Source organism: Zea mays, chromosome 9, assembly GCF_902167145.1.
Source record: "Zea mays cultivar B73 chromosome 9, Zm-B73-REFERENCE-NAM-5.0, whole genome shotgun sequence".
NCBI lineage: Eukaryota > Viridiplantae > Streptophyta > Magnoliopsida > Poales > Poaceae > Zea > Zea mays.
This window is the reverse complement of record NC_050104.1, coordinates 150,157,254-150,180,947: the sequence shown is the minus strand read 5'-3', so window position 1 is coordinate 150,180,947 and position 23,694 is coordinate 150,157,254. Positions and strand designations below refer to the sequence as shown.

General features: G+C 52.1%; 2 protein-coding genes and 1 pseudogene across 3 annotated transcripts; 1 reads left to right on the top strand and 2 right to left on the bottom strand.

Annotated features, from left to right (window-relative positions):
- Window positions 1–10,960: 10,960 nt before the first annotated feature.
- On the bottom strand, window positions 10,961–17,319 carry LOC100274822 (uncharacterized). Of its 2 annotated transcripts, XM_035962164.1 has the most exons (5): window positions 17,140–17,319; window positions 16,451–17,004; window positions 15,788–15,851; window positions 13,770–15,711; window positions 10,961–11,813 (listed from the first exon to the last, which is right to left on the bottom strand). In XM_035962164.1, coding segments are annotated over exons 4-5 (684 nt in total). In that variant the 5' UTR covers window positions 13,772–15,711; window positions 15,788–15,851; window positions 16,451–17,004; window positions 17,140–17,319; the 3' UTR covers window positions 10,961–11,131. The 2 variants fall into 2 exon arrangements, with proteins under 2 accessions (XP_035818057.1, NP_001142563.2); NM_001149091.2 differs by lacking the exons at window positions 15,788–15,851; window positions 16,451–17,004; window positions 17,140–17,319 and having other exon boundaries at window positions 11,028–11,813; window positions 13,770–14,270.
- Window positions 16,941–17,455, top strand: LOC103639379 (uncharacterized; annotated as a pseudogene).
- Window positions 17,456–18,827: 1,372 nt separating this feature from the next.
- On the bottom strand, window positions 18,828–22,424 carry LOC103639378 (type IV inositol polyphosphate 5-phosphatase 9). The gene is made up of 5 exons (XM_008662130.3): window positions 21,995–22,424; window positions 21,554–21,789; window positions 20,873–21,368; window positions 20,587–20,777; window positions 18,828–19,666 (listed from the first exon to the last, which is right to left on the bottom strand). The coding sequence occupies exons 1-5, from the start codon at window positions 22,019–22,021 to the stop codon at window positions 19,126–19,128; spliced, it is 1,491 nt and encodes a 496-aa protein (XP_008660352.1). The 5' UTR covers window positions 22,022–22,424; the 3' UTR covers window positions 18,828–19,125.
- Window positions 22,425–23,694: the final 1,270 nt, after the last annotated feature.

Below are 23,694 nucleotides of genomic sequence, written 5' to 3'. Positions count from 1 at the left end.
CTTCGGACATGCTTTGTTGAGACCAGTGTAGTCTACACACATCCGCCATTTCCCCCCTTTCTTTCTCACAAGCACAGGGTTGGCAAGCCATTCGGGATGGAATACCTCTTTGATGAACCCTGCCGCCATTAGCTTGTGGATCTCCTCGCCTATGGCTCTACGCTTCTCCTCGTCGAATCGGCGCAGGGGCTGCTTGACGGGCCGGGCTCCGGCTCGGATGTCCAGCGAGTGCTCGGCGACATCCCTCGGTATGTCGGGCATGTCCGAGGGACTCCACGCGAAGACGTCGGCATTCACGCGGAGAAAGTCGACGAGCACTGCTTCCTATTTGGGATCGAGCCCGGAGCCGATCCGGATCTGCTTGGAGGCGTCGCCGCTGGGGTCGAGGGGGACGGACTTAACCGTCTCCGCTGGCTCAAAGTTGCCGGCATGACGCTTCACGTCTGGCACCTCCTTAGAGAGGCTCTCCAGGTCGGCGATGAGGGCCTCGGACTCGGCGAGGGCCTCGGCGTACTCCACGCACTCCACGTCGCATTCGAACGCGTGTTTGTACGTGGGGCCGACGGTGATGACCCCGTTGGGGCCCGGCATCTTGAGCTTCAGGTAGGTGTAGTTGGGGACGGCCATGAACTTCGCGTAGCATGGCCTCCCCAGCACCGCGTGGTAGGTTCCTCGGAACCCGACCACCTCGAACGTCAGGGTCTCCCTTCGGAAGTTGGAGGGTGTTCCGAAGCAGACGGGAAGGTCGAGTTGTCCGAGGGGCTGGACGCGCTTCCCGGGAATGATCCCATGGAAGGGCACAGCACCTGCTCGGACGGAGGACAGACCGACACGCAGGAGTCCAAGGGTTTCGGCGTAGATGATGTTGAGGCTGCTGCCCCCGTCCATGAGGACCTTGGAGAGCCTGACATCGCCGATGACGGGGTCGACGACGAGCGGGTATCTCCCCGGGCTCGGCACATGGTCGGGGTGATCGTCTCGGTCGAAGGTGATAGGCTCGTCGGACCAGTCTAGATAGACTGGCGCCGCCACCTTCACCGAGCAGACCTCCCAGCGCTCTTGCTTGCGGTGCCGAGCTGAGGCATTCGCCGCTTGCCCACCATAGATCATGAAGCAGTCACGGACCTCAGGGAACTCTCCTGCCTGGTGATCTTCCTTCTTGTCGTTGTCGCGGGCCTTGCCACCCTCCGCGGGTGGCCCGGCCTTGTGGAAGTGGCGCCGAAGCATGACGCACTCCTCAAGGGTGTGCTTGACGGGTCCCTAGTAATAGGGGCACGGCTCCTTGAGCATCTTGTCGAAGAGGTTGGCACCTCCGGGGGGCTTCCGAGGGTTCTTGTACTCGGCGGCGGCGACAAGGTCCGCGTTGGCGGCGTCGCGTTTCGCTTGCGACTTCTTCTTGCCCTTCTTCTTGGCGCCGCGCTGAGTTGACGCCTCGGGAGCATCTTCCGATGGGCGGCCCTGGGGCTGCTTGTCCTTTCGGAAGATAGCCTCGACCGCCTCCTGGCCGGAGGCGAACTTGGTGGCGATGTCCATCAGCTCGCTCGCCCTGATGGGGGTCTTGCGACCCAGCTTGCTCACCAGGTCGCGGCAGGTGGTGCCAGTGAGGAACGCGCCGATGACATCCGAGTCGGTGATGTTGGGCAGCTCGGTGCGCTGCTTCGAGAATCGTCGGATGTAGTCTCGGAGAGACTCTCCCGGCTGCTGTCGGCAGCTTCAGAGGTCCCAGGAATTCCCGGGGCGCACGTAAGTGCCCTGGAAATTGCCGGCGAAAGCTTGGACTAGGTCGTCCCAGTTGGAGATCTGCCCCGGAGGCAGGTGCTCCAACTAGGCGCGAGCGGTGTCGGAGAGGAACAGGGGGAGGTTACGGATAATGAAGTTGTCATCGTCCGTTCCACCCAGTTGGCAGGCCAGACGGTAGTCCGCGAGCCACAGTTCCGGTCTCGTCTCCCCCGAGTACTTTGTGATAGTAGTCGGGGGTCAGAACCGGGTCGGGAACGGCGCCCGTCGGATGGCTCGGCTGAAGGCTTGCGAACCGGGTGGTTCGGGCGAGGGACTCCGATCCTCCTCGCTGTCGTAGCGTCCCCCACGCCTGGGGTGGTAGCCTCGGCGCACCCTCTCATCGAGGTGGGCCCGACGGTCGCGGTGATGGTGCTCGTTGCCGAGGCGACCTGGGCCGCAGGCGCGGTGTTGCGCGTGCGCCCGGTGTAGACCGAGGCTTCCCGCATGAATCGGGAAGTCGCGGCATGAGGTTCCGAGGGGTACCCCTGCCTTCGGGAGGCAGAGCTCTCGGCCCATCGGACCGCGGCGCCTTCCAGGAGATTCTTGAGCTCTCCCTGGATTCGCCACCCCTCGGTGGTTGATGGCTCCGGCATCGCGCGAAGAAGCATTGCTGCTGCCGCCAGGTTCTGGCCGACCCCACTGGATGCGGGTGGTGGCCTGACCCTGACGTCGTCGGTGATGCGGTGCTGGAAGCCCTGGGTAGATGACGTATTTCTCCGGCCGGAGGTTGGCCCACCCATGCCTGCCCGACGTCCCGACGGATCGGCTCAAGCGCTCCTGCTCCCTCGTCGAGCCTGGCCTGCACCCCGCGGATTTGCTTGAGCTGTGGGTCATGGCCCCCCGCCTGAACGGGGACCACAGCTAGCTCCCGTGGGATGTCAACGCGAGGCACCGGCCTAGGGAGGTCACCGTCCTCCGGCATGCCGAGATGGTTGCCTTTGGGGGGACCCCCTAGATCGACGTGGAAGCATTCGCGGCTTGGGCCGCAGTCCTCGTCGCCGAGGCTACGGCTACCGTCGGAACAGCCGGAAAGGCAGTAGTCGCATGCGGCCATGAAGTCCCGCATAGCGCTGGGGTTGCCAAGTCCAGAGAAATCCCAACAGATGCTGGGCTCGTCGTCTTCCTCGGACCCAGAGGGCCCGTAGGTCGAGACGTCCGTTAGCCGGTCCCAAGGTGACCGCATACGAAACCCAGAGGGTTTGCACTTGCCTCTACGAGAGCGCCTGCCAAAGCGAAGTCGCTAGGCGGGTTGAGGCTGGATCCGAAAGACGTGGGATGGGAATCGGTCGGTACCTTTTGGTCGACGGGCGGCGATGAGGTCACGTCGGGGACTGACTGCGCCGTCGTCTCAGGTACGAGGGTGACATCCAGCAAGCTTTTCGCGAGCGTGCTGGCGTCGTCCGCTTGCTCGGGTTTGGCGTGTCGCGGGGAGACGGCGCTCGCCTTCGTCTCAAACGCGAGGTCGACGCCCGGTGCGCCCCCCGTTGGGGCGCTGGGGCCATCGACTCGCTCGACAGCCGACGAGGCGCTGTCTCCTGCTTGGCCTTGGTTGCCCCGCCTCCTCCTCCGTCGGCGGGGGAGAGGACAGGGTGAGCTCGAAGGTTGTTCTTCCACCATGCGGGGAAGACGTCGCCGATTCCGCCGCCGGCGGGCGGGTTGTCGGCCGCCACTGTCGTTGTCGCACGGCGGTGGAAGGAGTATCATGTCGTAGCTACCGTCGAGGGACATGAACTCAAGGCTCCCGAAACGGAGCACCGTCCCGGGTTGGAGAGGTTGCTGGAGACTGCCCATCTGGAGCTCGACGGGAAGCTGTTCGTCAACACGCAACAGGCCCCTACCTGGCGTGCCAACTGTCGGCGTTCCGAGACCGAGGGGGTCCCTGAGCCGACGAGTGAATGTCGCCGCGTGCCCCAACCCAGATGGGTCGAGCGCGAGGGCGAGCGCGAAGGGGGGAGAGCGAGGCGGCCGGAGACCAGCGTGAGAGAGGTGGGAATCCCGCGGCCTTCGTGTTCGTCCCGCGCCCAGGTCGGGTGCGCTTGCAGTAGGGGGTTACAAGCGTCCACGCGGGAGAGGGAGCGAGCGGCCTCCGGTGAGCGCCTGTTCTCGTCCTCGTCCCCGCGCGGCCAACCTTCTCTAAGAGGGCCCTGGTCCTCCCTTTTATAGGCGCAAGGAGAGGATCCAGGTGTACAATGGGGGGTGTAGCAGAGTGCTACGTGTCTAGCGGAGGAGAGCTAGCGCCCTAGGTACATGCCGTTGTGGCAGCCGGAGAAATCTTGGCACCCAGCTGGTGTGATGTCGTGGCCGTCGGAGGAGCGATGGAGCTTGGCGGAGGGACAGCTGTCGGAGCGGTTGAGTCCTTGCTGATGTCCTCTTGCTTCCGTAAGGGGGCTGAGAGCCGCCGTCGTCACAGAGCATGCGGGGCGCCATCATTGCCTATCTGGCGGAGCGAGCCAGATGGGACGCCGGTCTTGTTCCCTGCGGCCCGAGTCAGCTCGGGGTAGGGTGATGATGGCGCCTCCTGTTGACATGGCTGGTCTGCGCCCTAGGTTGGGCGATGTGGAAGCTCCTCCGAAGCCGAGGTCGAGTCCGATCCCCCCGGGTCGGGCGAGGTGTAGATTGCCGGCTGGTGCCGGGGGGAGTCCGAGCCCCGGGGTCGGGCGAAGCGGAGTTCATCGTCTTCTGGGGCCGAGCCCAAGTCCGAGCCCTGGGTCGGGCGAGGCGGAGATCGTCGTCTTCTGGGGCCGAGCCCAAGTCCGAGCCCTGGGTCGGGCGAGGCGGAGATCGTTGTCTTCTGGGACTTAGCCCGAGTCCGAGCCCTGGCTCGGGCGGAGCGTAGTTCGCCGTCTTCTGGGACTTAGCCCGAGTCCGAGCCCTGAGTCGGGCGGAGTTCGCCGTCTTCCGAGACTTAGCCCGAGTCCGAGCCCTGGGTCGGGCGGAGTTCGTCGTCTTCCGGGACTTAGCCCGAGTCCGAGCCCTGGGTCAGGCGGGGCGGAGTTCGCCGTCTTCCGGGACTTAGCCCGAGTCCGAGCCCTGGGTCGGGCGGAGTTCGCCGTCTTCCGGGACTTAGCCCGAGTCCGAGCCCTGGGTCGGGCGGAGTTCGTCGTCTTCCGAGACTTAGCCCGAGTCCGAGCCCTGGGGTCGGGCGAGGCGGAGCTTCCTATGGAGCCTTCGGCCGGGTCTGACTGCCTGTCAGTCTCACTCTGTCAAGTGGCACCGCAGTCGGAGTGGCGCAGGCGGCGCTGTCCTTCTGTCAGGCCGATCAGTGGAGCGGCGAAGTGACGGCGGTCACTTCGGCTCTGCCGGCTGGGGCGCGCGCGTCAGGATAAGGGTGTCAGGCCACCTTTGCATTAAATGCTCCTGCGACTTGGTCGGTCGGTGCGGCGATTTGGTCAGGGTTGCTTCTTAGCGAAGGCAGGGCCTCGGGCGAGCCGGTAATATGTTCGCCGCTGAAGGGGGGCCTCGGGCGAGACGGAAATCCTCCGGGGTCGGCTGCCCTTGTCCGAGGCTAGGCTCGGGCGATGCGTGATCTTGTCCCTCGAATGGACTGATCCCTGACTTAGTCGCATCCATCAGGCCTTTGCAGCTTTGTGCTGATGGGGGTTACCAGCTGAGAATTAGGAGTCTTGAGGGTACCCCTAATTATGGTCCCCGACACCTAAACAACCGAACGACATCTTAATTTTTTCCAATCACATCCAATACATGGGTAATCGGATTAACGGAACAAGATCCAATTGTTTTTCGCAGTAGTGCTTGGGGACCCTTTGACTAGTCATGCATGCACGCTGTGGACGCAGATTGGTCTTGCAGTTGCGGGTAGCGATCGACGATCGGGAATCATGCACCTGCTAGCTGTCGTCTGTCGGTAGGTACGACTGACTAGAAGAATGTATATGTTCATCTGTCAAGACAAACAGCTGGGACGATAGCTACGCATGCACACTCCTATCCAGTCATTGCACCCTATTGCAACCTGTAGATTATTTGATAGCAAATAATTGAATTCCGATCGATTTTAGCGATTATTATTGACGATATGGCTTTATCAATAATTTGTTTGCACTACTTTAACTTTTGGTTCATCTATACTATTATTTTCATTGATGCCTTAAGGACTGATCACAATATTAATCTATCTATTTTTTTTACTTCAAAAAATCTATCTATTTTTCTATTGACCAAATGCCCACAAAATTAGGCCAGGTTTAGACTACGAAAAATACTTAATATCATTAAACATCATCTTATTTTTTGTCGGCACTTGGTCTTGCACATTAAACACGACAATTAGGTAATTTTCGTCGACCTCGTATGGCTCATGGAAATTAGCTAGTTTATATCGACATGGTTCAAAAAAAGCTACCGATTTTTCGTAGGTCACTAGAAGCCGGTGGAAATTAGCGAACTTTTGTGGGCTGTGGGTGACGGATGGAGGGTTTTACCTGGATATAGCTGGATCCATGCAAAAGAGCAGGCTTGCGTACGTTACCGTTTGTCATTTGCATCAATTGGCAGCGCTGCTGGCCTTACTATCAGCATGCTGTACCTGTACCTGCAGTGTCGGCGGACGTCGCGCGTAAAAACCCATCACTTCATGCACACACGATTGATGACGATTAGGGCTGGAGGAAATACTCGTGGCTCGATAACTCGCTCGACTCGGCTCGTTAGTAGCTCGGCTTGACTCGACTCGTTTTAATTTTATAGCGAGCCAAGCTAGCATTTTAGCTCGGTTCTCTAATGAGCCAGCTCGGGTTAGCTCGTGAGCTAGCTCGCAAGCCAAACGAGCCAAGCCACAACACAATTTTGTCTAGTCATTAGTGTCGTCTCATCTCTCATAGTCTTGTTTTCTCGTAGTTATGATCTGTGATATGGACATGTGTGGACGTGTCATGTGCTTAAATATTTGCATTATTGTATGGCTACATACCTGCATTGTATATTTAATATTCGATTATTGGTTATGGTTTTGCGAAGTTTGTTTCTAGCAACATATGATGTTAGTGTTGTGCAATGAAATGTTACATGTTTGTGGAATGAATGATGAATTGTTTTATAATGATGCTTGTTGCTATCTTATTATAATAAGGGTTTGTAAATATGTACATTAATACATATTTGGTTATTTAATTTAATATTAAAAGTTAGAAGCTAGGACGATGATATGATAATAATATTATAAAAGTTTTGGGTTTGTAGTGTTAAACACTTAAAATATAATTTTTCGGTTATATATATTTATATACATATATCTTTGTATTTAGTTGTGTAGCTTGCGAGCTTAACGAGCTGACTCGAGCTTTCTAACGAGCCAAGCCGAGCCAGATGTTTAGCTCGTTAGTATAACAAGCCGAGCCGAGCTGACTCGTTACGATAACGAGTCATAACGAGTCGAGCCATAACAAGCCGAGCTGACTCGATATCCACCCCTAATGACGATCGGATCGAAAAGGCTCTGCTAGCTCAGGAGATGGGCTATAGCTCGGTCGATGGAGAAGACACCACATCCATGCACCTGTGCTCTGGTCCGTGCATGCTTGTGTGTGGTAGCTAGAGATGGCCAAACGGGCCGGCCCGGCCCGGCCCGGCCCGGGCCCGGTGAAGCCCGGCCAAAATCGGGCCGGGCCTGCTGAGCCAGCGGGCTTAAGTTTCTGTCCAAGCCCGGCCCGCAGCGGGCCTAAACGGGCCGGGCCGGCCCGTTTAGCACAAAAAAACGGGCCAAAAAGCGGGCTAAACGGGCCGTTAAGCACGTTTTAGTGTAAAAAAAACGGGCTTAACGGGCTTAGAGGTAAACGGGCCGTGCCGGGCTAGCCCGCCGTGCCTAGTTTCCTGTCCAAGCCCGCCCGCTTATTCTACCATGCCGGGCTCGGACCGGGCCCAAAAAGCGGGCTTCGTGCCGGGCTCACGGGACTCGTGCTTTTTGGCCATCTATAGTGGTAGCAGAGCACCGCGCGCGCGCATCCGCATGCATGCATGCATGTGGGATGCTAGCTGATCCGGCCGGGCCGGGGGAATAAGACGGTGGCGGGTGGCGTACAAACGCAACGGAACGCGAGGTCGACCCCGCCTCCGCTGCCCCGGCGACAAGGGAATGCGCCCAGCGCCCGCCCGACGCGCGCCGCTGTCGATCGCCTCTTTGCCTGTGGAAAGCAACCAAGCGTTGTTGTTGTAGTAGTAGCCGTCGTCGTCCCATATTTGCATGCATGGATACCTTCCACTGCCTGGTAGATGGGGCCGGCCGCATGTAGAGGAGTGAAGGACAGAGCGAGACAGACAGACACACAACCGCGACGGTACGTACGTACGTACGTACACGTAGACGTCGTACTGTGTTTCCTGTGGTCTGTGGATAGGAACGGCATGCACCTAATAAATACCTGGGTGGTTTGTTCAATTCCATCTCGACGATGTGATGTACCCACGCGTATGATCGATGACGATGTGCCGCGCTAGCTAGCTAGCTGCATGCATGATTGCATGCACGCACACACACACTGCCGATTTTGATCGATCGGCGACTCTAGAACCGGATCGAGAGAGAGACGTGTGCGTGCGCGACCGATGTCGATCATACATACGTACTCCACACGAAAACGACGGGGGCGCGTAGAGATGGCCAAACGGGCCGCCCGGCCCGGCCCGGGCCCGGTGAAGCCCGGCCAAAAAACCGGGCCGAGCCTGCTGAGCCAGCGGACTTAATTTTCTGTCCAAGCTCGGCCCGCAGCGGACCAAAACGGGCCGGGCCAGCCCGTTTAGCACGAAAAAAACGGGCCGAAAAGCGGGCTAAACGAGCCGGTAAGCACATTTTAGTGTAAAAAAAGGGCTTAACAGGCTTAAAGGTAAACGGGCCGTGCCGGGCTAGCCCGCCGTGCCTAGTTTCCTGTCCAAGCCCGCCCGCTTATTCTACCGTGCCGGGCTCGGACCGGACCCAAAAAGCGGGCTTCGTGCCGGGCTCACGGGCCTCGTGCTTTTTGGCCATCTATAGGGGCGCGATAGCAACGCATGCAAGTGTCAGCCTCGCATGCATGCATGCACACAGTGCAGTTCGACCACCATGGCATTGCCGCATCCCATTCCCACCTCGATCGATCGATCGGCGTCGTACGAGCGAGCGATGGAGACCAGCATATGGCCATGTGGTATATAATCAATGCCGTTAACAGTCTCGGCCTCGCTCAATCGATCGTCGATCGATCAGCAAGTTGCACACTTGCCCTAGCTACAAAACACGTACCGTATACCCTGCAGAAGGAACGATGGGGACGGATCGTGTTGCCACACGTACGGGCTCACGACGGCACACAGGGGGCCGGGACGACGCATCATTATTGCGCACGAGAGACAGACCAAAGGTGTGCAAACAAAAAGCGTCGATCGACGGAGGCCAACAGCACACTAGTCACACCCAACCTGCAGAGAAGATTTTGGATGCTGGGGCTTGTCAGCTATAGCTAGCTAGTAGCCACATGCATGGCGTGATAGGGACAAACAAACTCAGTCTCAGAGCGCCTTCGGGGAGCCGTACGTACCTGTGCCAGGTGCCATCGCCTTATCCTTGCCTTCCAATCCCCGGGCATGGGTAACCCAAATCATTGAGCCGCCCTGGAGCTCAACAGAGGAATAATAGAATAGAACACCCCCGGCCGGGCCGCTTGCAATTTGCAAACCCTTCATGTGCGAATACTATGCAGGCACACACCATGCATGTGCGTGGAATTAATTGGCATTTGTGTATGGTCGTCATGTATGTTGAACGATCGTGATGCTGGTAAATACTACTCAAACGCAGCCGAACACCGTACGTCGTCTATTTTCTGCTAGAGGATGGCAAAATTCAGGTGGCCGTGGCCCTCTAGTGTCTAATCCTTGACCTCGGAATTCAACCTCGTTTAGCACGGCTCAGCTGGTTTCCGTCGGCTCTAATGTAACTACAAATACTGATTTCATCTGCTTGTTTCAGTAGGGAAAAGAAGAAAAAAACAGCTCATGCATGAGCCAATCCGCACGCAATATGAGTTGCAAACCAGGCTTTTACCTTCATCGCCAGTTCACCGCTAGCCTTCCAGCAGGTCATTCACCTATTCAGAGTCTTTGCTAAGGTGCAGATTTGTTCAGATGTAGAATTTTTGCCTCGACTTATGTGCAGCAGACCTGTCTCACCCCGGCACCACCAGTCTGTCTTTTTTTAATTTTTTTTTTTGGCTTAGCCACAATCTGACCAAATTTTGGCCATTACCTGATTTGGCAATGGAGTTATGCACTTCTTTCGCAATCTCCAGATTATTAACACCCCCCTCCTCTTTCGTTTAGCCCCGATCTATGCACTTATATTTCGCCATTGGTACTGACTGACGATGTTAGTTACAAGTTCACCAGCAAAAGTATGTGAAGGTGGGAACCATATATGAAATGGAGGACGGGGCACTGCTGATAATATACGTACCAAAGGTAGTCAGAATCTGAAATAACGGGAAAGCACCGTACCTGCTGCGTGGATATCCGCAAGGATAGTGTCAAATTTACACCAATAGCAATAGTAGATGTGTGTGTGCTCTGTAGTAGGATTACCCTACTGGATATGATATGTACAGGTCATTGCTCTATTTCCATGTTGAGATGAATTGTTTCGTCAAGTGTAAGCACTTTGCCTGAAACGAGTAGCAATATTCACACAACAAACCATGGACATGCATGATCGATCAATTATCATACCCTATACTATCACTCCAATATCACGTAACAAATTGCCAATCACCTTTCATTGACGACACAATCTTGTACGATCGTAATGCTATCAAGAACAGAGCAGTTACTGCAAAATTAGAGGTCGGAGAAACACCATAGTTCCAGTCGTACAAGTTTATAAACTAATAGTAGTAAAATAAATTTATGTTTTAAAGATATGATCATCCTAGTATGAGAGCCCCATCTTTGATATGATTGGAATAGAGTACATATTTATCACAGCAGTAGAGTTTGTGCCATATATGGGTATCAATTTACTATGGTATTGTATCTATTTTAACGGTTTATAAGTTGTTGGGCTAATCTGTCTATCATGTTGTTTGTTATACGATGAATGTAATTTACTCTTTTTTATCCAATGAAATGCTTGAAAACTTTTCCGTAGTTATTCTTTATACGTAAAGTTTTCTCTTTTTTCATATGTGGTGCTGACTGCTGATAAGTGATAACCTTTTATTCAAGATCCATCTAACCTCATCCGAGGCAAGTCGCAACTTGTTTTCGCCGCAATTTAAAATTTTCCAAATGCATTGTCTTGCAAATCCTCTCCAGAATAAAGAAATGAGCCACGTCAAACTCAAAGGGTTGATGACTTGATGATCGGCCGTCAAATTCCACCGAACGAACGCTCAAATTCGGCGTCCATGAGGACACCCGCCAGGACATGCACCACGGTCTCGCCCCTGATAATATCGACGCACTCCGACCGCACGCCGTTCACGACGAGCGCCCCGCGCGCGTCCCTGGAGGCGTACAGCCTCAGCCCGGACACGGAGTCCAGGAGGCGCACCGCCCCGGCCCCGCGCGGCGGCACCGGCACGTCCGCGGCGAGCAGGCGGCGAGGGACCGCGGAGAAGCCGAGCACGCGGGATAGGATGGCGTAGGTGTTGGTGTCGGTGTCGGTGGCCGCTTCCTGATCTCCAGTGCTGGCGTTGGACTTGGACCCCTGCAGCCTAAGGACGCGGGTGAAAGAGTCCACTGAGGGCACGAAGACGGTGAACGGGAGGTCCTTGGGCAGCATGGACACCATCGCGTCGCCGAGCTCCCCGAGGCTCGCCGCCGCGCTGCTGCAGCGAGGCCACGGCGGTGCCGAGGACGAGGATGATCTTGCGACGACGGCGTGGTGGGATGGCGGCGGCGAGTGAGGGGAGGAGCTGGAGAGAAGCACGAGGAGCAGGAAGAGGAGCGCGAAGGCGAAGGCGATGACAGCGGCGAGGAGGCGCGGCGGCGGGAGTGGCCGCCGTGGCCCGAGCGGGGGCAGCCTCCGCTGCCTCGCCGCCGTCACGTTCCTGTAGCGTGGCAGGAGGCCGAGGAAGGATGCATTAGAAGACCTGAGCAGTGGCAGTTTTTTTCTATTATAAACTCCATTTCAAGCTGCTTCGACATAATAGTCGATACAATTTGAGATTTGATAAAATAGTCTTTTTTTTACCGCGTCATACCGTTAGAATAGAATTATTAGCCAACTTAAATCAATTTCGTTTTCTTTTATTTCTCCTGTCATACAAACGGATATTTTTGCCCATGCTCTGTTTGAGAACACATACTATCGAGGGCTCTGTTTTGAGAGAGTTGGCCTGAGCATTTTGGAATGTCCCAAACAGTAACTGAAGACTCAGGGCCTGTTTGGTTTACTACCTAACTTGCCACACTTTGCCTAACTTTTCTGCCTAAGATTAGTTCTTCAATTCAGACGACTAACCTTATGCAAAGTGTGGCATAGTTAGTCGTGAACCAAACAGGCCCTCACTCCATCGAGGGCTCTGTTTGGAATGTCCCAACTCCCAAACATGCAAGAATAGATTAAACATCAAATAAAATTACTATTTCTGTGTGAGAAATCAAGTCTGACAAAATGTTCTAGTGTTTCTTAATCTAAAAATGTCAGTTTTTTTGCTATTCCTGTAACATTTCTACACCAGGCTTCTGAAGAATAGCCTCCAGCTGCAACAAGAGCGTCATAAAAAGCTCAGACGATCAGGACTTGTTATAGTGTAATCACTCGAAGGCAATTATTACCAGCTTAATTAAGCCAAGCAACATGATGGATTCATTAGCGTAATCACTCGAAGGCATGGGCTCTACTCCAGCTCTAGTCTGATATAAAGACCAGTCTGGCAGCAGGCCGGTGGTCATCCAGACAGCAGCAAGATGCCATATAGTACAGTAAACATATTCTAGCTTTGTTACACACAGATATATTACAGTAAACATATTCTAGCTTTGCTACACAGATTTATTCATTATAGATGAAAGAAACATAACTGCATATAATGCAGATTAGCAGGTAGACGTTTCAGTTAAAATAGTTAAAATCATTATATTGTTCGTTTCAGATTAAAGTCAGCTGTTCGGACTGCAATTGTAATAATAGAGACAAAATTGCAGGAACAATAGAAAACATTTCCGATTAAAGTAGGTAGCGTTTTATAATGCGTTCTTAAACAGAGCAAGGGCAAAAATATCTATTCATGTGACAAGAGAAATAAAATAAAACACAATTGATTTAAGTTGGCTAGTAATTCTATTATAATGGTATGACGCGGTATAAAGGACTTTTATCGAATTTCAGCTTGAAATGGAGTTTATAATAGAAAAAAAACTCCCACGGTGCCGGAGGTAGGTGAAAGTGACGCCTCGAGCCACTATACAAATTAATGACCACTTTAACTCTCTAAGACCTTTAAAATTAACAATACAACATTCAACAATCCAATGGATAGATAGCGAAAAGGGGGAAATATCTTTGCATGGGATGCAAGGTGAAAGTGACGCACCGGGTCACTATACAAATTAATGATCACTTTAACTCTCTAAGATCTTTAAAATTAACATTACAACATTCAACAATCCAATGGATAGATAGCGAAAAGGGGAAAAAATTCTTTGCATGGGATGCAAGGTGAAAGTGACGCCCCGAGCCACTATACAAATTAATGATCACTTAAACTCTCTAAGATCTTTAAAATTAACAATACAACATTCAACAATCCAATGGATAGATAGCGAAAAGGGGAAAATTTCTTTGTATGGGATGCAAAGAATCTCTTTGACAGCCTATCATATACAGTGGTCCATATAAATAGAAAAAAATAAATTATCGAAGAGTTAAGCTGTAAATTTTAATCTATTTTTTGTTCGGAAGTGGTGGATGTGATAGACTATAAAAAAAGTGTTTGCATGAGACAGAAATTTTTCCCGAAAAGGGGAGGAATTGGGCCATTGGGGAGAGGAGAATCACTCACATTATCACAATTCAGTAGGTGGCGGTGGCGGCCTTCGACCAGGGACGGGAGGCCGGCGCGGCACTGTGGCAAACTGGCGGTGGAAGCAGGAGGTGGATGCCGGCTCGGCACTGTGGTGGACAGGGAGTTGAGCCGACCGCCGGCGAGGGGCGGCACTGCACGGCGCAGGCAGGGCCGCAGGGAGGCCGCCGCCGCCGCCGGATCCCGGAGTGGAGGACCCACGGCGAGGAGGGCGCGCCCAGTCTGGCGCGGTGGCGCGCGGGTGGCCGTCGACCGGTGACCCGTTGGCTCGTCGCAAGCTCCCAGCGCAGCGGGCAGCGGCCGTCGAGCACTCGAGCACAGAGCACCAGCAGGCAGCACGAGCGAGCGCCGAGCACTGTGGCCGCAGCAGCACTACACCTGACTACCTGAGTCAGGGATAGAACGTCAAACGAAGGAATTGATTGGACTGGAAGTGAAACCATTGCCACTTTGCTACCGTTGCTGGTTTCATTTTTGCTTGATTGATGGCGTGGTCAGGACGTCCATGGATGCTGCATCAGTACGCTGTACGCCTATGGATGAGCGCCCGCGCATCACTGTGTTTGATTAAGCATTTCGTACGCCTCACGGCCTCAGTTCCCGATCGAGGGCAGATGGAGGCAGCATGCGGCGGGCGTGGGGATGGGCACCGGCGCACGGCGCGACCGGCCATTCCGGATCCGGCTGCATGGCCGCGCGCTGTCTCCCGAGGTCATGCCCCCCACACCAACAGGCAGGGCTTGAAACGCGCGTCTTGAGTTCTTGACGAGGGCCGTCCTTGCTTGCTTCGGCCGTGTAGTTGTCCAAGGAGTTTGCCGTCAGCACGTCACCGATCCTCGGAGAGACAATTGCGCACAGAAATTAAGCTCCCTTGTCGTAGAGAAAAAGCTCTAAAGCAGTATTAGGTAGAGACTTTAGGGTATGTTCGGTGGAGACATTAAAACAGCTTTCCAAACACAAGGGACAACTAAAAGACTCTATTATACAATAAAATGTTTATAAATATAGTCTATTAGTAAATGCAGAAGTAAATGTGGTTGTACGTCATCGGATCGATATAACAGACGACGAATTCGTACAGTGATAAATGAGTCGTCTGTTTGTACTTGGTTTACGAGCTGCGTCTCTTCACAGAGAGATGACTCTACGATTTTTTTGCAAATAACTTTTTAAACACCTTAAGAGCCTCTACATTAATTACCATTGTACATGTCCTTATGGCTAGACCAACCAAAACCACAAAGTAACGTAGTCTACACTAAAGACTAGTTTGGGAAAATGGAGTTACCGAACTGGCCCTAATAAAGTGGAGTTGAGAGAACATATGCTGGATTCTGGAGACATCAGTCATGGTTTCCCGGCACTAGGCACTGGGAGATGCTATGCCAAATCCAGAAAATAAAAAGAGTTTTTTCTGATGCACTGCACAAGCCTGACCCAATATTCAACCGGATTCCATACAAAGCAGTACAGAGGAAGCTAAACACATCACTAAGAAAAGGAACAGATGTGAAGAAGAAACCGGCAAAAACTAAGAGATCAGATTTTGAACTGCAAGATTTTTCGGAGGGATAACTCTAGACCAGTTCCTGTCTCACCAAAAGTGTTCTTCCCCTACCTCAAAATGTAAGACAAGCAACTTGCATCATCTAATACAAGTGTTATCGTCCCCTGCAAATTAAACTATGCGCGGACTAACCTTTGCCTTATGTCATGGATGAAAGGTGGTATTTGTCGTCTGCAACGCTAGTTCTACCACGCGATAAGAGCTAAAACATGGATTAAAGGAACTTTCAGAAGTTTTAGAGAAAAAAAAGGAGGCACCATGTTCTTGAGCTTCTTTCCGTGAGCTGGTGCGCTGATGCGATTGATAGAGGGGTTTACAGACGCAGTTTTCATCATTGAGAAAGCCTTTCTTGCACTGAAAGAACTTCAACTTGTTATTATCATTGACGAACGTAATTTGGAAACCTTATCTTGTTCTCATGTATACACACCACCGATCGGCGCGCTGTTCTTAGCCGTCCAATGATTTCATTTCACCATTTCTCTCGAGTATGACTGGACCCATGCGAACATGGTGCAGCAGGTGTTAGGTGATCCATTCCATGATTCAATATGATTGATCAAATTCATTTCTTTTTGCCCGCTCGCTAAGACAGTCATGGAGTTATCAAGTGGAAAGGGCGTAACAGTGCAACACAAATGAGTTAGCTGCAGCTTAAACAAATCCCTTGGCGTATATATATAACTAGTAACTTACTCGCGCCTCGCGCGAGTGTTAATTTAATCGTTGTGTTTATGGTGTTAAAATAAGAGTATTGCTTTAAACTTATAGTAACAATAATATATATAGATACATACACATAGAAATAACAGAATTACCTAAATAGAAAATCGTTTGAAGTGGAACAGTTCGGTGTACAAATGCAGACTCATGAGCAGTCTAGCTATTAGATTCCTAAATGGATATATATATACATGTACTGAACATACAAAATATTGGTTTTAGTGGTCACAAAATAATTATGCACTCAACTTAGTATTCATGTTATAAAGTAGTACATGTGGTGAGACAACAACTTAAAATGAGATATGATGATGCAACAACTTAAAAAATTGATATTACCTAACATGCTGAGTAGTTGCAGTAAATATACCTGTTATCCTTGAAGCAACAACGATCAAGAAAAATGCGATGAATCATGAGGCGTAATTCTCAAGCCTTTTTTTCCTATCTTCTTAATATAATGAGTCGTAGTTCTCCTGCGTTTTCGAGAGAAAAAACTTATATCTATGTCAGATATTCTAGACAGAATAAACATAAATCATGATACCATAGTACGATAGTAATAGTATTATAAGCTAAGTTTATTCTCACACTTGCAGGCACCGATTACCATCTAAAAATGTTGAGACATCATGAATCACTATATTAATATGTATGTATTGTACAATCAACATTAGCACATGATTGAAGTGCATACGGATTTATTCAGATGGTCTCCTGGTTACCCATACATGACTCCATCAAAACCACACAATTGGAAAATTGTGGTTGTCGTTAATCTGAAGCTGTCATTCCAGACATGCACATTCTTGGGTGACTCTGTTCAATTTTTTTTTCAGAACGGCTGCTTGGCGTAGGTGATGAAGAACCGGCTGCCGTTGACGTTGGGTCCGCTGTTAGGCCCTGCACTGCATAGTGTGCTACCTACCAACCAATTCCAGTAATAAATCAGCAGTAATCAGCAAGCGAGGGTTCGTTCGTGCTCTTATCAGAGGATAAATATCAAACAACAGACAAAGCAAGCAAGCAATCTAGAAAGGAACTAAGCAAGCAACCAACCTTGGGACTCCCTGAACTCGTCGGCGAACTTGGTGCCCAGATGGAGGCCCTGCATTGCCGGAACCGATGGGGTCGCCGCCTTATACCATGAAGCCTTGATGTTGCGGTGGAACACAGTGCTGTCGTAGTAGCCGCTAGCGTAGAGGGCCAAGAAGTTCTCTGCCGTGCGGGGCACCTGGTTGCAGAACACCTCGCACTTGATGTCGCCCAGGTTCATATGCAGCGTTACCGACTACCACACAGCCACCGTGAATCAGGGACTTGGCACGGGATAGGGTATGATAGGATGCAGGTTGAGCGAGGGGACGAATCATAGGAGATGATGGTGTCAACGCGCGACAGCGTGGCCAAGAGGCCCTTGATGTTGTCCCCAATGCCAAGAACGGCGCAGACCTCCTGGCCGGCGGAGTCTTCCATTGACGTCGTGCATCGCTTGATGGAGTGGAGCACTGCCGCCTTAGGGGTCCGACCCCTTTGCTTGTTCCAAGGTATTAGGCCCAAAGATCGGATGGATTGGTGTACGGTGTACCTGTACCACTCAGTTGGGCGGTGGCAGGGGACGTCGCCGGCGTGGATTCGACCAACGGGGGCCGTGTTTTTCCCGTCGCACGTTCGCTTCGTCTAGAAGACTGGGACTGCGGTTGTGCTGGCCGGGCGGAGCCGCCGCCAGTGCCGCGAGGCAAGCTACGATGGCTGAGGAAGGAGTCCATCCGGAAGGTTCCCGACTTCCCGTATCGTAGAGAGCCTGTGTGTGACAGGAAATCGATTCGTGAACATACGATGGTTCTCGAACCTTCACGGCACATGGAGACACCGAGCCGCTAGGGAGCGTCCACGAAAAATCCGACGGCCACCTGAATTTCAGACGACGTGGATGGCCTAGCCGACGCCGTTTTCGTTCTGCTTTCATAATATAGAAATTACTCTGGGCACTGGAGGGAATCTTCAGGGATCACTTGTTTAGGACCAGCTTCGTACGTTAATTTCAGACTGTGAAACGTATGGAACGGGACTCCTGATATGGTTCAGGGTTTCACGCAATGTATGTGCCTCCGATCCTAGTACAGATTCAGGACTCACATGATTAACGTGCATAAAACCTTCTTCTGAATAGACCTAGGATGGATTTTGAGCTCTGTTTTAAGGAGAGTGAAATGAATCGATACTACCAAATTTTTTTTTCAAGGATGATTTGAACCAGCCATTCGTATACATCTGCAATTACATCAGTAGCGTGTTTAAATGATGAGCAGAGACTAGAGACAAAACGCCTGTCTCGCATCACATGCGATGCAAGAGCAAGGCAGCAACCCTTGTCTTGGATCAAGACATTTGTTCTGCAGGAAACAAGGAGGCAATCTTAACGTTCACATCATAGCCCTTGAATCATTTATCTAAAAAAAAAAACAGAGCCCTTGAATCTAGGGGGATGGATTGAGATTGAGAGCTCGAAACCACTGGCAGCCTTCGTATTAACTGCCCGACTGCTATGTGGCTCATGACGACACCACGATTTGTTTTCTGTAACAAATTGTTTTGTTGGATAACACCTCTACACAGTTCCCACAATAGTTTTCTGTGTGAATGGGCACTGCTGACGTACGCAAAATCGGCTATATATATATGGTTCTGATTTCTGAAGTCTGAACACAGCTCAGTTAACCGGCAGCTAACGACTAAATGAATTCTGCTGTCTCTGAATATATATAGTTTTCTCTGTGATTTCTGTTGTCATTCATGGTTGCCCATGGCAACAAACTTGACTTGAGGCCCAATCATACTCACTGGATCAACAAGAGTACAAATGTATAGTAGTTACAGAACGTTGGGAACAGGGTGGATTTTTTTTTAAAAAAAAAGAAAAAAACCATCTCTGTATCTTAGCAGCATGTTGTAGATACGATCTTCTGTCTGTGCGCAAGTACAATCCGCAACCGGAGAAGTGGAGTGACAATTCCATCTCCACCCTCCCATCCCATGCGTGTCTCAAAGCGCGTCGCTGAATCTGGCGCTGTTGACGTCGTCGTCCCTGCGGAGTAGCTGGTCGGCGGCGGGGCTCCTGCTGCCAGCCCCGTCGAACCTCTCGGACATGAAGAAGCTCCTGAGCGAGTTGAGGTTACTCCCGGGCGCGGGCGCGCCCACCTCCACCGTGAAGACGGCGCGCACGGGGCGGTGGTCCGACAGCCGGGACTCGCAGCGGCCGTACCGGGCCTGCCGGATCCCCTCGCCGCGCCACAGGATGCGGTCGCACCACGCCGGCGCGCGCCGCTTGTGCCGGCGGGCGTCGGCGGTGGCGCTGGCGGTGGCGCAGCCGTAGTAGGCGTCGGAGTTGGGGCAGTACTTGTAGGTCGGGGAGAAGGCGATGGGCCCCTCGCTCCAGCCCTGGAACGCGCCGCCGCGGCGCACCTCGGCGCGCAGCTGGTCGTTCTCCAGCAGCGTCTTCCAGTCCTGCCGCTCCACCAGCAGCCTCGTCTTGGCCTCCGGCAGCGAGATCCTGTAGTTGAGGTCCCCGAGAAGGATCACCCGGCTGCACACACACACAAAAAAAACGGAGCTCGTCATCAGATTAAGGACTTAAATAGTTTTAACTTTAACGGAGTTTATATGATAAAACAATAACATTTATGGTATTAAATAAATAGCACTATTTTTCAGTAATTATGTTTTGATAGGATATATATTTGATATTATAGTTTTTTTGTAATTAGTTTTATAATTTTAATATGTTTTTATTGCAGTTTTAATATGTTTTAACTGGTCGTCAAAGCCAAAGCCTTGCCTTTGCCTCAACGCTGGTCCGTCTTCGCTGGGGCGGTGGGACTGGGGCCTGGGTGTGTACGTGTATTTGTTTTGACTACGTGCGTGCATGCAACCGATCGCATTGTTACAATAGTAACAATTAATTAAGCTGATGTTATGTAAGTATTTTATACCTCGTATATGTACAGCACCAGCGTCGGTACACGACCTGCCACGATCGCCGCCTAAATACTTTTGAATTTGCCTTCTCTAGCTGCGGTTTCCTTTTATTCTATGGATATGCCGTATGGAAATCAACATATGACACGTTCAAATGATATGTTTAAGTGGTCCTTTTTTGTGTGTGAAAGTATTGGTAGTATATTTATATATCGTGACGGAAATATCTACACCTGCCCTTGATTTACCGGTACCGTGGACGGTTCAGCTACCGGATTATTCAATAATACGATTCGTCGATGGAGTAAAATAAAAATGAGAGGCCGTGTACTTGTTGTTGCGTTCATGCATGTACATACGTATGCATGCGGTGCGTCTCCGCGTCAGCATCTCGCTTTCTTTATTATTATTTTTTTTCGTTTTCCCTGTGCATCTGTTTTCTGTTCCTGGCTGGCATGGGATGAAGTGGTAGTGGAAGTGGATAGATCGATGGATCGGAGCAGGTAGTAGCAGTAGCGTGTGGCTTACTCGTGGTCTAGAATCTTGTGCGGCAAGGGCAAGTTGAGCGCTTGGCCCCGCGGGAAGGCCGTCCGGGAGAGGATCTCCGTGGCGTCGGCGTTGCGGTGCGCCTCGTCGCCGTCGCGCCCGCCCGACGCGAGGTGACAGCACACGAAGCAGAAGCTCGTTTCATGCAGCCAGAACCGGACGGACACGGCACCCTGCCATTATTCCATCGCTTCGTCAGTTGCTTTTTGCCTGCGCAGCCGGCGGCGGCCACCACCATTTCGGAGGACCAAGTATTATTACTCCTCACCTTGTTGCCAAGGCAGCCCATGACGCCGCAGCCGACGCAGGAGACGCTGGCGCGGCGGACGAAGCGGCGGAGGTCGGAGCGCACCCACACCGTGAGCAGGACGCCCACCATCTGCTTGCTCACCACGCACCGGTAGTCCCTGCAGGCCAGCCCGCCGCCGCCGCCGCCGTCCCGCACCGGGTGCACCTTCTGCCTGCCGCCGCCGCCGCCGTCGCCTGAGCCTGATCCGCCGCCGCTCCCTCCCCCGCGCTGCGCGTGCGATGACGACGACCGGTTGAGCGCGGCGCGGGTGAGCTCGATCCACCGCATCCCGACGCGCTTCTTGTCGGCACCCAGCACGTTGCGCGCGCGCAGCGGCACCACCTCCTGGAACCCCAGCACGTACATGTCGTAGGGCCCGTCGTCGTCGTCGCCGCCGCCGCCGTCCAGCCAGTCCGACAGGTCCAGCTCGTCCGGTGGCGCCACGCCGCCGACGTTCCACGTGCTCGCGAACAGCCTGATATGCCATATGCCAGCAGACGATAGCGAGACGCCAGTTTAGCTTACTTAGCGGCGATTTTGACTTTCTTCCACAGCAGCAGCAGGCAGCAGCCAGTAGTCACTCACGGCTCTCTCCTCTCCCTGAGGAATACATGGTTGGCTACTGCTCGAGTGCACATGGCCAATAGGAGAAGCACGTACTTGTACTTGAGGGTCTTCTTGTTGCGCTCCTGCGGCTGCGGCTGCGGCCGCGCCCGCTTCACGCAGCGGCTGGCGTCCGCGTCGTCGGGGTCGGGGCTGCACCCGCCGCCGTCGAACTCCGTTCCACCAAAGACGACATCGCCGTCGCCATCGGTGGCCGGGAAATCGGCGACGAAGGCGTGGCTGCCCGAGGTCTTCCGGAAGAGCTTGTTGGCCACCAGCCGCGGCCAGAGAACCTAGCCCCATGTGCGCACACAGCTAGCGTTAGTATATTACAATACACACAAAACCATGTCGCAGAGGGCGCCGGCCGTGTCGGAGCTGGGGCTAGCTCGGAAGATGAGCGAGTAGCGGGATCGGACATCAAGTGGAGAGGAGATAGATCTACAAGAAGGCGGCAACAGAGCGTGATGATGAGTGCGCTCGGCCGGGCTGGCCTACCTCCGCTTGCTTTTGGTTCTCTAGCATGATGAACTGATGATGAGCTTGTAGCACCACCAGCACGATGGAGTCGTAGCCTCGCGTATGCCCTCGCGAGCGGTCGTCTAGCTAAGCTAGCTATAGGGCGATGACGTGACGACGACTGCGGAGAAGAGCAGAAGAACGCCGGAGGACGAAGACGAGATGAAACTGAGAGGCCGCCTAGAGGACGGAAAGGGAAGAGAACAGCGGCTTAAATAGGCGCCGCGGGGGCTACATGACAAGGCGCGCGCCGCGCGGAGACAAAAATCTATGGAGCAGCTCGCGCCCGCCCGCCCATGTTCACGCACTCTCACAGGCACAGCTCACAGCCAGAGCTAACCGCCGGATGTTAACTTGGGTAGGACTAGTCACTAGAGGTCGGTCGGGCGCGTGCGCTGCATGGTGCCTGGCCAAGGGGGAAAAAGGGAGTACTAGCTACTACGAAGGATGGATGGCAGTGAAAGTGGAGGAAAGGGGGATGACGTCGGCTTTTGGACGCCATATATAGATGGTCAAATAAAGCGTGGAGTGACCTGTCTGGAGGGCACGATAGAGAGAGATTGTTGGAATGGGAATCTTTGCCTCTTCCACCAGCAGCCGGTCGGCGACAGCTCCACTCCAAGTCAGCGCCTGCAATCACAATTCGCAAGTGCTAATGTGTACGTCCGGTACATTTACATCTGAAACCCATGGATTTTTTTAAAAAAAAATCGCGAAAAAGTTATCTCAATTCGAATGGTACCTATTATAAATGTACTAGAACTCGAAGCGCCCTTACGGGCGCCATATTAGGACAATGCAGAATCTGTGTTGAGAAAAGTTTTTAGTCTGAATAAATCTATGTTAAATCTAAACGAAACTATTTGATGTAGAAGTTGCTGTCTGAACCATGGAAGATGCTGTCCGAACCTTGTGCAAACACAGGTTTCAGGTTAAACATACAAAACATCAACTTCTTTGGTAACCTTGTGGAACCATGTGCCATACAAAACAGTAGGTTCTTTAGTCTCAACCATAGAAGCTTTGTGGGACCTTGGGCATGCAAGCAGCATACAAAACAACACCTTCTATGGTTTCAATCTCGTACCAGCATAGAAGTTGCTATATACAAAACGGATTTCAGGTTTCTACAAAGTAGTATGCACAACATACACAATAGGTTTCAGGTTACCAAAAAGCAACATACACAACATAGAAAATAGGTTTCAGGTTACCAAAAATACCATAAACAGATCTCACACCAGCCTACACAGGTTTCAGGTTCAAATACAAGCATACACATGTTACATATTGTCAGCATAGAACTTGTGTAACCATATATAGATATAATTCATAGAATTCCTAAATCACATACTAAGAACAACTGCTTCTTTGAGTGACACTGACATCTCTTGGATACCGTGGCTTGGGAAATGGTTGCAAGGCCTTGAGGGGGGGTCAAAATAAAACTGACAAGGCCACTGATGCATTTGTGAACATAGCATGCCCCCATAGGGCCACCGATGCTACACAAGCTTCTTTCTAATATCATTTATCGACTGTTGTTTAATCTATAGACTATCTCGCTAGCCTACATGCGAGTGTTTATAAACTGGAGGCCCATATTTTTACTTTTTTCTAAAAAATAAACAATACAACAAAAGTAGGAAAATTTCTGTTAGATTCAAACCACAAAAAAG

What these genes read in the sequence shown, in the direction of transcription:
- LOC103639378 (XM_008662130.3), bottom strand. Translation starts at nt 22,021, where the DNA reads ATGCTAGAGAACCAAAAGCAAGCGGAG. An exon ending in AAGAAGACCCTCAAGTACAA is followed by an intron (nt 21,369 to 21,553) that starts GTACGTGCTTCT and finishes ATGGCATATCAG; the next exon opens with GCTGTTCGCGAGCACGTGGA. An exon ending in TGGGCTGCCTTGGCAACAAG is followed by an intron (nt 20,778 to 20,872) that starts GTGAGGAGTAAT and finishes GAATAATGGCAG; the next exon opens with GGTGCCGTGTCCGTCCGGTT.